At 37.6% G+C, this 14,341-nt stretch overlaps 1 protein-coding gene across 25 annotated transcripts in view; it reads right to left on the minus strand.

Annotated features, from left to right (window-relative positions):
- Positions 1-14,341, minus strand: part of Dnm1l (dynamin 1-like) — a 46,811-nt gene that overhangs the window by 10,671 nt on the left and 21,799 nt on the right. For 20 of the 25 annotated variants that reach the window (NR_075074.1, XM_006522637.3, XM_006522635.4 and 17 more), the window contains 7 exons: positions 13,955-14,117; positions 10,931-11,051; positions 9,103-9,234; positions 6,905-7,111; positions 1,077-1,197; positions 724-879; positions 432-521 (listed from right to left, as the gene is read on the minus strand). Coding sequence is in view for 24 of the 25 variants with exons in the window: in XM_006522637.3 (XP_006522700.1) it covers positions 432-521; positions 724-879; positions 1,077-1,197; positions 6,905-7,111; positions 9,103-9,234; positions 10,931-11,051; positions 13,955-14,117 (990 nt within the window). In the remaining variant the exon portion in view is untranslated. Of the gene's footprint in view, positions 1-431; positions 522-723; positions 880-1,076; positions 1,198-6,904; positions 7,112-9,102; positions 9,235-10,930; positions 11,052-13,954; positions 14,134-14,341 lie in introns of all 25 variants that reach the window. The other 5 variants (XM_017317141.2, XM_030249300.1, XM_030249301.1 and 2 more) reach the window with 2 other exon arrangements.

Here is a 14,341-nt window from a genome sequence, read left to right on the forward strand (position 1 = left end):
ATCCCTGCGACCCAAGTGACCACTCAGCAGCCACTCACCAAGACTTCCAAGGATACTATTCATGGACTTCAGAAGGGAGGCTCAAATGCATTTTTAGTTGCCAGAAGGAAAAGTGCTATCCACTTGGGGGCATAAGCATAATTTCAATTTCAGCATTTTTATAGGGATGGGAGTGGACAGCTACAGCTCACTATAGGAACTGCTATCATTAGGATATAGAACAAGCAAAATGTGAAAGAGGCCAAATTACCCCATGTGCTTTAGAATAAAAGCAAACTTGCTGCAAAGGTCTGGTTAGTGAGTCCAGAGACAAAGGATTTCCCACAAAAATCAATGGCAGCACAGAACTTCTAGAAGCAGCTACTCAAGAAAGTCAACAATATTATGTACTCACGAAAACTAACGGCAATTCAAACAAGACCAAAGCTCACCATTTCATTTGTCACGGGCAACCTTTTACGAAGAAGACAGGTCACTACTTCAACTATGGCATCGTGAAGTTTAGGGAACCGTAACAATTCCTGAATGTAATAAAGAAGTTAAAAATGTTAGTCTGTCTAACTGGAAATGAAACAATCACTAAAGTACTGAATTAGATTTGGATCTTACATTTAAGAATGGCATTTCAAATCAGTGTCAGGTAAGGAAGCTAATGATGTTACTTTTAGCTCATTTCCTCCCATTCTATGAGGACTTTCTGGTGAGCCCTGTCATTCACAATACCTGTGTGCTGTAATTGCTACAATGCTGAATGATCCTCTGCATCTCCTCATGGACCAGCTCCACACACCGTAGGCTGGGCTCTTCTAGACGCTTAATCTGACGTTTGACCAGTAACTCAAATGAAACTTCAGGCACAAATAAAGCAGGACGGGGGCCCTGAAAACACAAAACTTAGCTGCTTCTTATTATAGCTATGTACAATTTCAGGTCTTCCAAAGGATTCAAAAAAGAATCCCATTTTTGTTCTTTTTCCTAAAAAATATTTCAAGTATGAGAACAAAATAAACTGTACATATATTTAAAATATGCTTAAGCAACTGAAGCTCTAATCTTCTGTTGTTGGATATACTCACAGTAGCATTTCTGATGGCAGTCAGGATGTCAATAGTGTTAAGGCCACCTAGTGGGTCCACAGATTCTAAGGTTCGCCCGAAAGTCTCATGGAAAATATAACAAATCCTAGCACCACCGCATCTGGAAAATATATATAGGAATATGCATTACTATAAAGAAAACGAGCTACAAGTTACATCTTTTTTTAAGCTTTAAGGTTGTTTCACTTTCTGACAAAGTCTTATAAAAAACTCAACGGCTGTATTAACTTATATATCAACAAAAATGAATGAGGGTTTCTCTCTTAATATATATACACTTGAAGTATGTTGTAAATATGTTACATTTCTTTCAAAATTTGTGATTTTTTTCCCTTTAGAGCTGAGTAGTATTTATTCCACTTATATATAAATGTTTATACATTGTACATTTATCTGTTGTTAGCTAAGCAGGTTGATCCCAACTCCTTAGTGAATAAAGCAACAGTAAACATGGAGTACAGTTATCTTTCTGGTAGGTCAGGAAGTCCTCTGAGTATAGGCCCAGAAGGAGCTGGGTCACATGCAAGCTCATTTTCACAATGGATTTATTAATTTGCACCTTCCATGAACAGTGAATAAGGAATCCTATCTTTCTAACATTCTATCAAATTTGTTGATGAACACCACTCTGACTGGGGTGAGGTAGTATCTCAAAACACTTTTTAAAATAATTATTGGTCATCTGTGTGGTTTTGTTAAAACTATTCCATTTATTTGCCTACTTGTTGATTAGGATTTTATATCCTTGGTATTTAGTTGTTGCAATTCATTATAAATTCTGGCATTAGCATCTTTTCTAAAGTATAGCTAGTAACATTTTTTTGTTTTGTTTTGTTTTCCCTATTCTATAGGCTGTTTGCTCTGCTAATAGTTTCTTCTATTTTCATGTAGTCCCCATATGTTGATAATTGGGACTAGGTTCTGTGTTTTGGTATTCTATTCAGAAAGTTCTTGCCTATCCCAATGTCTTGAAGGGGAATCTTTATGTTTTCCTCTAGAAGTTTCAGTGGTGTTTGATCCATTTTGAATTTATTTTTTGTATAGGTGAAAAATTCTGAATTCATCCTGCTTGTGGACATCCAGTTTTGCCAGCACTATTGTTGAACAGGCTTTTTTCAAATGAATGTTTTTGCCACTGTCAAAAATTAACCAGGCATAGTGTTCTCATTTTAATTCTGGGTCCTCTACTCTATTCTATTGCTCTATCTGTCAGATTTTTATGCCAGTACCAGACTGTCTTTATCACTCTAGCTCTACAGTATAATTTGAGGTTGGCATGTGGCCTTTTGTGGGTTCGTAAAAATTCTTGTATTTACAAACCCATCAAGTATGACATCAAATTTTGATAGATATTCCATTAAATCTGTGAATTAATCTTGGTTTCATGGCCATTCTCATAACATTAATTTTGTCAATCCAGGAGCAAGATTTCCCCTTTTAAGTGCCTTGAAGTTCTTTTTTGATGAATATTTATTTATTTTTGAATTATTTGAATAGGATATTTCTCCTACTTTCTTTTTTTGAGAGTACATTGTTGATATATATTAAGTATTTTTTATGTTGATTTTGTACCACGTACCTTTATGGTGTTTATTGGGAAATCTGTCAGTGTAAAAACAATCTGTAAAAAGTGACTTGAATATAGGTACACTACAATAAAACATATAGCCTGTCACTTAAATTTTATATAATTTCCAAATGTCATGAAATACTAAATTTTTTATTTAAAAACTTTATATTTATAATATATAAATATCATTTTTAGTCTGCCTAGTTATAGAGGGAGGAAGAAAAAAACAGCAGGATGAGAACAAAAGAAAACAGACACCTAGCAAGGTAAACAACAAATCCTGTGGCTCCACGTCCAGCAGCATCTAGGCTTATGATGGAATCATGCGAGTTCCAAGCAAGGGTCTTGGGCGACCCCACATTCTAGCTCTGCTACCCACAGTATACAAACTCTTTCTTAAGCCTGCAGCTTGTTAAATGGCCAACAGTCTTGGCATTTCAAATATTCAGGGCTCCACTGCAGCTTGAGTTTCACCTTCGTAGCCTCACTTACTAACTTATTAATTATTCAGTGCCTGCTTGTAGAGAACCAGTCCTGTCAGTTTGGCCTGGGAGGCTTTTCAGCATTAGCATAAGCCCCTATTAGCCTGTGCACACTTGTATCCATTATTCCTATAAAACCAGTACCACACAGATGACACATGCTTTCATTCTGATGCATATACGCTGGGAGAAAGATTTGAGGGACTTCTCTGTGTATTTGTTGACAACTTCATATGTCTCTATCCTTAAATCTAAAGTGTTTCTGTTTGTTTGTTTGTTTTTTACTGAGTATATGGACAGAAAAGAGAGGGAGAGAAAGGGAGGGTGGGGGAAATAGAATGTTTAGGGTCATGTATTTTTTATATACTACTGGCAGTAAGTTGTTTGTGACATCCTGATTTGAAGAAATGATGTCAAGATATATAGCACCTGATAAAATATAGGCATTTATCTGCCTTATAGCAGATGTGTAATGTGTAAGTTAAAGCAGAACAGCAGGAATAATCTCTGGTTGGCTAAAATAATGATAATTTTGTTTTTATGTTTTGTTTTTATTTATCTGCATTTCCACTACCAATTATATACTATGTGTGCTGGTCATGCCCAGACCTCCATGTAAAGGTCTCCAGTACTGGTTCAACAATGATAAATGTAGACACTAACTTGATTTCTAGAGCTAAAATGACTTCTTTTTTTTCGAGTCATATCTTCCCCTCTGTCTTAAGTCTCTACTGCTGTAATAAACACCATGACCAGAAGCATTTTGGGGAGGAAAGGGTTATTTTCCCTTATATCTTACAGTCCCTAATAAAGCGATCACGGGAAGGACTCAAGACAGGAATAGGGGCAAGAGGTCATGGAGGAGTATGCTTTATTGGTTTGCTTAACCTGTGTTTTTACAGAACTTAAAACCACTATCCAAAATGGGCTAGGCATTCCCACATTAATCCAATCAGTCAATCAATCAGTCAATCAAGCAATCAAGAAAATGCCTGACAAACTTGTGTATAGCCAACCCTATGGGTGCATTGTCTCAAATTAAGAGTTGCTTTTCCCAAAAGGTAGAGACCTTGTGTCAGGTAGATATAAAACTAACCAACATACTTGCCTTACCAAATCCCACCTATGGCCAACCCAAGAGAGAGGCCTGTCAATCACAGGCCTGTTTTTCAAACTGAGCTCTCACTGGCTATACCTAACAATGGCCAACTTTAGGACAAAAGAAAACTTCAATCTTCCCACCCTCCTTCCTCTAAAATCTGTAAGAATGGACTGACTGCCATGTGGACCTGAACTCTCCTTGGAGCCCCTGTTCCCCAAGCAGCAGTCTTCCCTATTTGTCTATGGTGTTAAAACTTGAAATCTCTTCTAATAAATCTCATAAAAAGGATAATTTATTACAATGTCCTCATTAGCCTTAAACTCAAAACTTTTTAATGTGCATTAAGGAAGTAACTAGGCCGGGTATGCACCTCAGTCACAGAGTACTTGCCTAAGCAACCCATGCCCCAATTAGTTTAAGCATGATTATTCTTTTGCTGGTTTGGACATGACTGTTTGGGTAGGTTGGGACTTGGCCTGGCTGAGGAAGGATGTCGCTGGGGGCAGGCTGTGAAGTTTTAAAGCTACACTCCACTGTAGTTTACTCCCAACTTGCTGCTCTAGTGTCATGCCTGCTTGCTGCCTCCCCACTGTAATGGTGATGGACTCCTAGTCCCTTGGGAACCATCAGGCCAAACAAAACTACTTCCTAATATAAGTTGCAAGTTGCCTTGCTCTGGGTGGTCTATTACAACAATAGAAAAATCACTAATACAAGTTTAAGGGTGAAAAGCTGGTGAGATAGCTTAGTATTACAGAGTAACAAGAAGCTATCTTGGACTTTGCCCTGATAGACTTGGAAACTAGAGCAGAACAGTAACAGTAGTAGCTAGGTCTATGGCAATAGTACTAGAGCTACTGACATTCAGTATAGAGCAGTGACGCTCAACCTTCCCAATGCTGTGACCCTTTAATACAATTCTTTTCTTTTCTTTTTTTTTTTTGAAAACAAGACTTTTTTATTATATATTTTCTTCATTTACATTTCACATGCTATATCCCCAAGGTCTCCTATACCCTCCTTCCGCCCTGCTCCCCAATCCACCCATTCCCACTTCCTGGCCCTGGCATTCCCCTGTACTGGGGTATATGATCTTCGCAAGACCAAGGGCCTCTCCTACCATTGATGGCTAACTAGGCCATCTTCTGCTATATATATGCAACTAGAGACACAGCTCTGGGGGTACTGGCTAGTTCACATTGTTGTTCCTCCTATAGGGTTACAGACCCCTTTAGCTCCTTGGGTACTTTCTCTAGCTCCTTCATTAGGGGCCCTGTGTTCCATCCAATAGATGACTGTGAGCATCCACTTCTGTATTTGCCAGGAACTGGCATAGCCTCACAAGAGACAGCTATCTCGGGGTCCTGTCAGCAAAATCTTGCTGGCATATGCAATAGTGTCTGGGTTTGGTGGTTGTATATGGGATGGATCCCCAGGTGGGGCAGTCTCTAGATGGTCCTTCCTTTGAATATTAGCCCAGAAACTAAGAATACCCAAGATACAATTTGCAAAACACATGTGTAGATACTTAGTTCCTTCTTAGACTGGGGAACAAAATACCATGGAAGGAGTTACAGAGACAAAGTTTGGACCTTTAACACAATTCTTCATGTTGTGTTCACCCACAACTATAGTTATTTTTGTTGCTACTTTGTAATTGTAATTTTGCTACTATTATGAATCAAAATAAAAATATGTGTTTTCTGATTGTCTTAGGTGACTCTATGAAAGTCAGTCAACCCCCAAAGGGTCATGACTCATAGATTAAGAAACATGCTGTAGAGAAATTGGGAGATTCTCACCGGGGATTCCAGAAATTATTCCCTCCCCCAGCTGCAGGTCATCTTGGGAGATGAGAGACTAGTAAAGGAAGTGAAACGGTGACTGAAGGTAGGGCATGTAATGCAGAATCCATGAGACTGCATGGGGTAGGACAAGGCATCAAGATAGCTATTATGAGGTTACCCACACTTCTGTAGCTAACTTTGCATGTGCTCTGTAAACAAGCTCAATACATTCATTAGGCTCATCAAGTCGGACTCCGGTGACATCCGTCACCGATAGACATCTGGGGTGATTAGCTGTTCGTTTGCCCCTCGCTAGCTCCCTAGGCTTGAATAGGCCTGACAACCCAAGCTCAATCCCTCAATCTCACAAGGTGGCAGGAGAAAGTCAACTTCTGATAGTTGTCTTTTGACCGCCACATGTCTGCTGTGTCGGGGGTGAAGGGGAGAGGAAAGAGGTGGGGAAGGGAGAAGTGAAGGGGGTAGGGTGAATTTTACTTTAAAAATTAAAGAAAAAAACAAAAAACCAAAACAAACCAAACAAACAAACACTTCAAAGGCAGACATTATGCATAGCCTTAAAATTCTAGCTATGTAGGAAGCTGAGACAGGAGGATCATGAGTTTGAGGACAGCCTGAGAAACTGGGAAGGGAGATTCTTTAAAAAAAAAAAAAAAAGTTGCTTTTTAAAAAACCTGTAACTTTACCATGTTTTTACACAATTTATAAACATATGACACAATACTCCTCCTATCATTTCTACAAATTTATATTCCTGTTTTATGGACAATAAATCACAGATGATCTAAGTCATTTCAAAGATTCTTATAATCCAAGCAACCAAATCTTTACAAAAACTTCTTACTTACAGCTCAGAAGTTTCAATGTACTTTGCGGTTCCTTCAATCGTGTTACAATACTCTGTGGCAAATTTGGTAATAAGCTGGAGTAAAGTAGCACTTTTATCATCCACCGGTTCACCATAGCTATTTAGAAGAGACTGATACTGAGCAGCTAAGACATTTATTCTTGTTTTCAGCTCTGGTAAACAATCTCTGATATGATGCATAAGTAACCTGAAAGTTTAGAAAAGCAGGGTTGTAGCATAAAATTAGGTATTCTGATACTTTTAAACAAGCCAATTAAAAATGTGTAAAAAAGGGCAAATCTTCTAGTACTCAGATCTTCAACATGTCCGAGGACTTGGTGGCTGGTTACCAGAAAGACGAGAAAGAGCAAAGGATTGGGATGTTCAATCCCAGATGACTTGCTCACCAATGGCTAGTGAAGTATGGATCACATCTGTATGAGGAAGCGGCCATAACTCAAGTAAAAAGTTCATGGAAGTAAAAAGGTTGTGTAGCAAGGCATGCCCAGAAAGAGCATAAAGCCCAGCTCATGTGTCAGCATTCCATAGACCTTACCTTAGCTATCTCTCCTAACTGCTTTACCTGTACCCTTTATAATAAATAACCTTTTATTATACATGAGCAAACATAAATGAGTATCCCCTGAAGCCTATCACCTATCACCAGGGAAGCACATTCATAACTTCTGCTGTCACTTGACATCTGAAGTACAAGGAAAAATCCTATAACAAACTGAGGCCTCGTGATGATGACTCTATGTAAATAGTGTCAGAAGTGAGTTAGAGGACATCTAGTTACAATCTAGCAAAGAATTACACTGTACGGCATATGGGGGAAACTCAGAAGTACTCTGTTCATCTGAGTAACTGTAATAAGAAAACACATTTTTAGCTCCTCCACCATAGCACAACAAGAAGAAATACAGCAATCTTAAATTACAGGTCCTTAGTCTAAAAACCTTACACAAAAGCTGTGCTGGTCAATTCTTTTCACGAATACCTTTAGCCTACCAAGCCTAGTGGCTGCTAGAAAACCACAGGTAAAACAAATAACGCACATTGTTTTTGTGTCACAGTAAAGTAAGCCATGCGGTCCAATCTACCTGTAATTTTGGTTTAGTTACAACAGGTACTTAGTATAGTATAAATAAACTCATCTCATTAAGACCCAACTTCATTTTCCTTTAACTTACAGGATAAGAGATAATGGTTTTCACTTTACTCCTTATATAAAAGGAAGGCTTTTAGTTCCTACAGCATTAGTAGATATTCAGAACTGTAGGTATGGAACTCATGTTATTTCTATCATGAATAAATGTGATAGCTGAACCACACCATGTGATAACTGAAAAATTTAACTAAATTTATGAAACCTAAAGTGTTTGGAAGTCATCTAATATCTCAGTAAAGTTCAAAATCCTGTGAATTTTTCTTAACTGCTCAGTCAAGGTACTGTGGTAGCAATTGCCCTGCTGACATCAGTCCCCAAAACTTCCTGCACTTGACACCGGCATTGATGCTGTCCAGTCAGCTTGCTACTGTTCTTATGGCTCACATAAAACAGATGCATATTTTGATTTCATTAGATAACACTTCAGCAAGCCAGAAATAGACGGCTATGAACTGCAGAGATGAGCAGACTCCGCAAGGGCCTGACTCCAGGCACTGAGTCACTGCCGCTGCTCTGTAAGCCTGCGGACAGTTAAAGGATTCTGCTGGTGTTGTTTGCATTTTGGAGGTTGTGAAGGAAGACCCCATAAGTAAATTTAGCCCTATCTGGAACTTAGGTCAACTTTAAATGAACTGGAAATCTCCACTCCAGAGGATCCGGGCTTCAACAAAATATAAACTCCTTTTGATGGGGTTCCTAAAGATTTCTGCTATTACTACTTGATTGTAAACACTACTGAAAATGTTTTATTTGAACAAATTTTCTTTGAGTATTAAATAGTAATTTGGGAAATGAGTTTGAATTGAAAAAAAAAACCCACTTCCCAATTAAGAATATTATTTGAATACTCACTCCATACTACATGATTTAATATCAAACATCCCAATAAAAACAGACATTTGCTTCACAGGAACCCAGAAGTAAGGCTGGAGGGAACAGTATGAAAAGATATGAAACAAAACAGGAACAGTCTAGGACAACTATTGGCAAAACAAAAACATTTCATCTTCAAAAAGTGAAAATGTTACCTATTCAGGGTCCTAGCAAGATACTTTGTTCCATTTCTGTTGGCCAGAGATGGGTACTTCTTTTGAAGAAAAGCATACTCATCACGGATTGAATCAGTTACACTCTTCTTATTGTTAATATCCAGTTGGCTTCTATGGTTGAAAAATAACAAACTTGTTCAACTAGGGTCTGCTCTGATGAGCAGCTGCATCAGATGATGTCTCCTGACTTCTAACACGGCGTTTACTTACTCCGCAGCAGACACCATCATTACACTTTATACAAGGCACTGATGTCTCAATGAACTCACCCAAGGAAGGCACAGACAACCTAGATTTGAACTGTATGACTGAACTTAAAAGATGAAGAGTATCAGCTTCATTGTTACTATTAACCATAAGCTAAAGCAGTATCCTTAAGTAAATTTTAGATTGATATACAAATGCAAGTATATCTTAATCTGCTTTATTTTATCCATGGGCAGGTGATTGATTTCTACCAAAAATTAAAGTTAGCTGAAAGTGTAATTATCTACAAATATAGTATGCAGTAGTATATATAGCACATGCTTGCCTGAAAAGAAAATAGATAGGTTTTCTTTAAATGTGGAAAGGAATGTATGGAGGAACATATAGAGAGAATTGGAATGGACCTTATATATCACTTAATAAAATATTTTAGTTTTTAAATGACCTGAGGGCCAAAGATGTTATTACAAGTGATTTAAAGTCTATTATATCCAGACCATGTAGAAACTAGAATTAGAACTTGGTCTCTTGACAACTAGTTAGTTTCCTTACCATAGAGAATCTCTGACCTAAGAGAAACTATCACTGTTCCACACTAGCCCTGCCACCCTGTGAGAATTCCAACAATACTGTTGCAAACTGCAACAAGAGATACTCAACAGCAGTTGGTTTGTTTCTGTTCTATAGTTTTTAATGCCAGCAAGTTTTAGGATGTATCTTTAAAGTTTCCAAGTTACATTCTGGCAATTACACAGTATTACTAATGATATGGGGTTAAAATAATCATTAAAATTCCACTACCTTTAAATTTTATTGATTAGGCACAAATTAGATAATACTTATTTTCTTTACCCAATGCCCTTATACAGAATTTAAATAGCAGGCAAGAATCTGCAAAAGCTAATTATTAAATCATCTCTTGTTTTTTTACTGATTACCTTAGAAACAATTTTTATTAGAAAACTCAGAGAGGAAGAATAATTTTTAAAAAGGGCCTTGGAAGTGACTCCATGTAAAAGCACTTGTTGCCGTGCCTGATACCCAAGTTTAAACCTCAAAACCCAAATGGGAGAAAGAGAAAACTGGGTCCTGCTAATTGTCCTCTGACCTCCACATACAGGTTCATACTTTAAAAATCAAAACTACCACCACCACCACCACCACCAAAGCCCACAAAACTATTTCAGAGAGATATTATGAACTTCATCTCTTTACAGTGCACTGACCTCTGCAGCAATATAAGCATTAGAACAGGAGGGAAACACAGGATAGTATCACATTTCAGACTGATTTTCAAAAATTTAGACTTGCTTTAAAATGAGAATGCTATGATTCTTATCCTATTCATTAAAAAAAAAGATTTTATTTTTATTTATGTGTATATGTGTGCATCTGCATGTTTATATGAGCACATGTATGCTGGCGGTATCCTTGGAGGACAAAGAGGGTGATGGATCCCTTGAAACCAAAGTTTTAAGTGGTTGTGAGTTACTCAATATGGGTGTGCTGGGAATCAAACTCTGGTCCTCTGTAAGAGTAACAAGTGTTCTTAACCACAGAACCAATTCTCCAGCCCCTTTATTCCATTTAAATTGCTAACCTGTTAACTACTCCAATTATTCCAAGCTTGACTGGAATAACCCTTCCCATCAATACATCCATGGCATCAGTACCCGCATCCATGAGATCAAGTTTAGTGATTACAGCTAGAGTTCTGCGCCCTGGTAAATATGAAAAGGAAGGGGAAGAGAGATCCATTAAAAAACCAGCATTAAGTTTAGTAAAGGTTTTCATCTATAGTTCTACTTAACATATTGCCTCTTTTACCATTTTGTTAAATATTTTCCTACCCTTTGCCTCCCATACTTTAAAATAAATTTAAATATGGCATACAATTTTAAAACTTGTTTGCATGAGTAATTTTTAAAAATAACTTTTAAAAATGATGTGTATATGAGTGTGTATATGTTTGTGCATGCGGGGGTTGGGAGGTGGGGCACAAGAGGGTGGTGGGGGGTCCTCTGGAGTTAGAGTTATAGACAGACACTTGTGAGCTGACTGATGTAGGTGCTGGGAACCAAACTCTGGTCCTCTGGAAGATTAGCAAGTGCTCTTAACCACAGAATCAACTCTCTAGCTCCGTAATTTCTTATTATTTCTTAGGTCAACATTTCTACCCATTTTATGTTTATATGTGTGGCTCTACATGTTTGTACATGCACACATGTGCTGGTGATATCCTTGGAGGACACATGAGGGTGTGGAATCTCTTGGAGCCATAGTTATTTACTATGGAGAATCTTGCTCCTGCCCAATCCCTTTGGTGGTGCTGGGGAAGAAACCTTAGGGACTTAGGCAAGCTTAAATAACTACTGTATTAATGAACTACACCCCCAGATTCTAATTTGGTTCTTTCTAACAAGTACATACCACTTTACTACATAACAGCACTATTACCCAGCAATGTCCTTTTGCTAAGCAACCAAACCCATATTCCAGTCCTCCTTTTGTAAGTCTTAGAATGTTATGTGAAAGGATGTCACTGATGTCTTTCATTCACCGTGACTCATCGGAGTGCTGTCCACATTGTAGACATTGAAGTAGACGTTAGCAATCACTGTTCAACAGTGCTCTTTATTACATGGGTGTACTAATTTGGCTATTCAGTCCCGATTTGAGAAATATTTGAGTTGTTTTTAGTTTGGGGAGACTATGAATAAATTCAACATAGATGTTAGTATACAAAAGGGTATTTTAAAAAATTCATTTATTCATTTATTTTGGGGGTGGAAGGAATCAAAGGGGCAGATCACTTTCAGGAGGGAGTTTTTTCTCTCCTTTCAGATCATCAGACTTAGCAAATCACTTGCTTAACAATCAACCTGCTAAACCAAAACTCTGCCAAGCCCTAGATTCTTTAAACAGTATGTCTCTGAGTGGACAACAGCCTGAGCTAACCTCAGCGTGTAACCCTCTTGCCTCAGCCTCCTCGATTGTTGGTATTGCATGGCTCACCAGGCTCCAGACAAGTTTTCAAATGAAAATGTAAAATGCAATTGCTGACTGGAGTTGTTTGTTCTTCTTCCCCAAAGTAAATGCAGCACTCCACATCAATACATGCAACAATTCCAGCTGCTCTGCAGGCATGACCTCAAGTAGACTGTTTCCTAGTTATGGATATCTTTCTTTTGTTCCCAATCTACAAATCATTATTTATAGTCATTTCACATTATCTTATCCCCATTAAGAAGTTACTTCTAAATTGCACCTAATTGCTTTTGTGTGTATGTGCTATGCATGTGTATTTACATTGAGTCCATACATGGGATATCTTCCTAAATTACCTTCCATCCTATTTTTTGAGACAGGGTCTCTCACTGAAGTTCGAAATCACCTATTGGCTAAACTAGCTGAACAGTAAGCTCCAAGGGTCTGTCCTTCTACTTCTGCTTCGGGCACTGGGACTGCTAAGGTGTTCCGTTGTGCCTGCCTTCTAGGGATGTGAACCTGGGTCCTCACTCTTGCATTGGAAACACATTTGCAATTCATATCTCTCTAGCCCCAGTTTTAAATATTTGATATTATATATTAATATTGATTGAAATGATTTACCTGTAATGTACTGCCATTTTGGTTGTTAGATCATCTACACAACAAGTTCCAGGCCAACCAGGGTACATAGTAGGATATTGTCTTAAAACAACACAACAGAAAACAAAAAACAAACCACCTCCCACCCCCCAAAAGATTACTAGATCAAATGTATCTCCATCTTATTGCATGATTATTTTATGTATGTATGTATGTATGTATGTATGTATGCATGTATGTATGTATTTAGAGACAGGGTTTCAGATATGGCTAGCCACAAACTCACTGTAGCTGAAGATGACCTTTTCCGGTTCGTACCTCCCACATCCTAGGATTACAGGTATGCACTACCATACCTGACTAATTATGAAAGTTTTAATTATACTTGTACAGCTTCTATCAAATTTTTATTTGAAATTAATTTTCAAAGCAGAAAAGAACCTGTAACACAGATGCTGGTCCTCCAAGAATTTAGGTGACAAAACAGTTTCCTTATGGGTCAATTACCCACTCACTTATAAAGCTAGCATTTCATACAGGCTCAGCGACACCTCTAATATCCCAAGTATCATCTGAATCACAATCTGGGTAAAGAATGATTTATAAAGAGATGCCTTAAAAGACTCTCTTCTATACTGAGCTTGTCTAGTGTTTTTTGTTTTTGTTTTAAATCTTCAGAAAGTAGATTCAATTATTTCCTGTATGATAATAATCTATACAATTATGAGTTATTTATTCTTAAATGTTGGCAATTCAAAAGTTGAAATTTCATTTACATAGTAATTTAATGTTAAAATTATAACTGGGTAGTTACTGAAAATATATATCTTATGGGGTAGTGTTTTTTACCTATCCTTTATAGCAATCAAGTAACTATTTTCCATCTTAATTGCTATTAAATTTATTAGAAAAGTAAGAAAGCATTTTTAAGCTCTCTACTAACTGGATACACTCCTTTCAATAAAATTCTTTTCTTGAGGAAAGATTTACCATTGTAAATCAACATCCATTAAATATAAACATCTGCCCTTACCATCTGGATCTACCTCTCTGGAAATCTTGAGTGCTTCTGATGTTGCCATATCTGTATTTGCAGCAGTGACGGCGAGGATAATGGAATTGGGATTACTGATGAACCGAAGAATAAGTTCTCTGATCTGAAGCTCGATGTCCTTGGGCTGATCGCCTACAGGTACCTAGACCAAAGGTGAACTATAATCAAAATCAAATCAGCCTTTTCCATGCATTTCATTCATAGAATACAAGTATTTCTGTACTTAAAATAGCTAAAATAAATTAATAATGTGCTATAGAGATGTCTGGGCAAAGCCTTAAGATGTCACTTCCAAATATCAGAAATTCACTATAGCATAAATCATGTCAACAACGGCTGAGAATCAACTGCATCCAGATGAGCTGC

This window comes from Mus musculus, chromosome 16, assembly GCF_000001635.26.
Source record: "Mus musculus strain C57BL/6J chromosome 16, GRCm38.p6 C57BL/6J".
Lineage (NCBI taxonomy): Eukaryota > Metazoa > Chordata > Mammalia > Rodentia > Muridae > Mus > Mus musculus.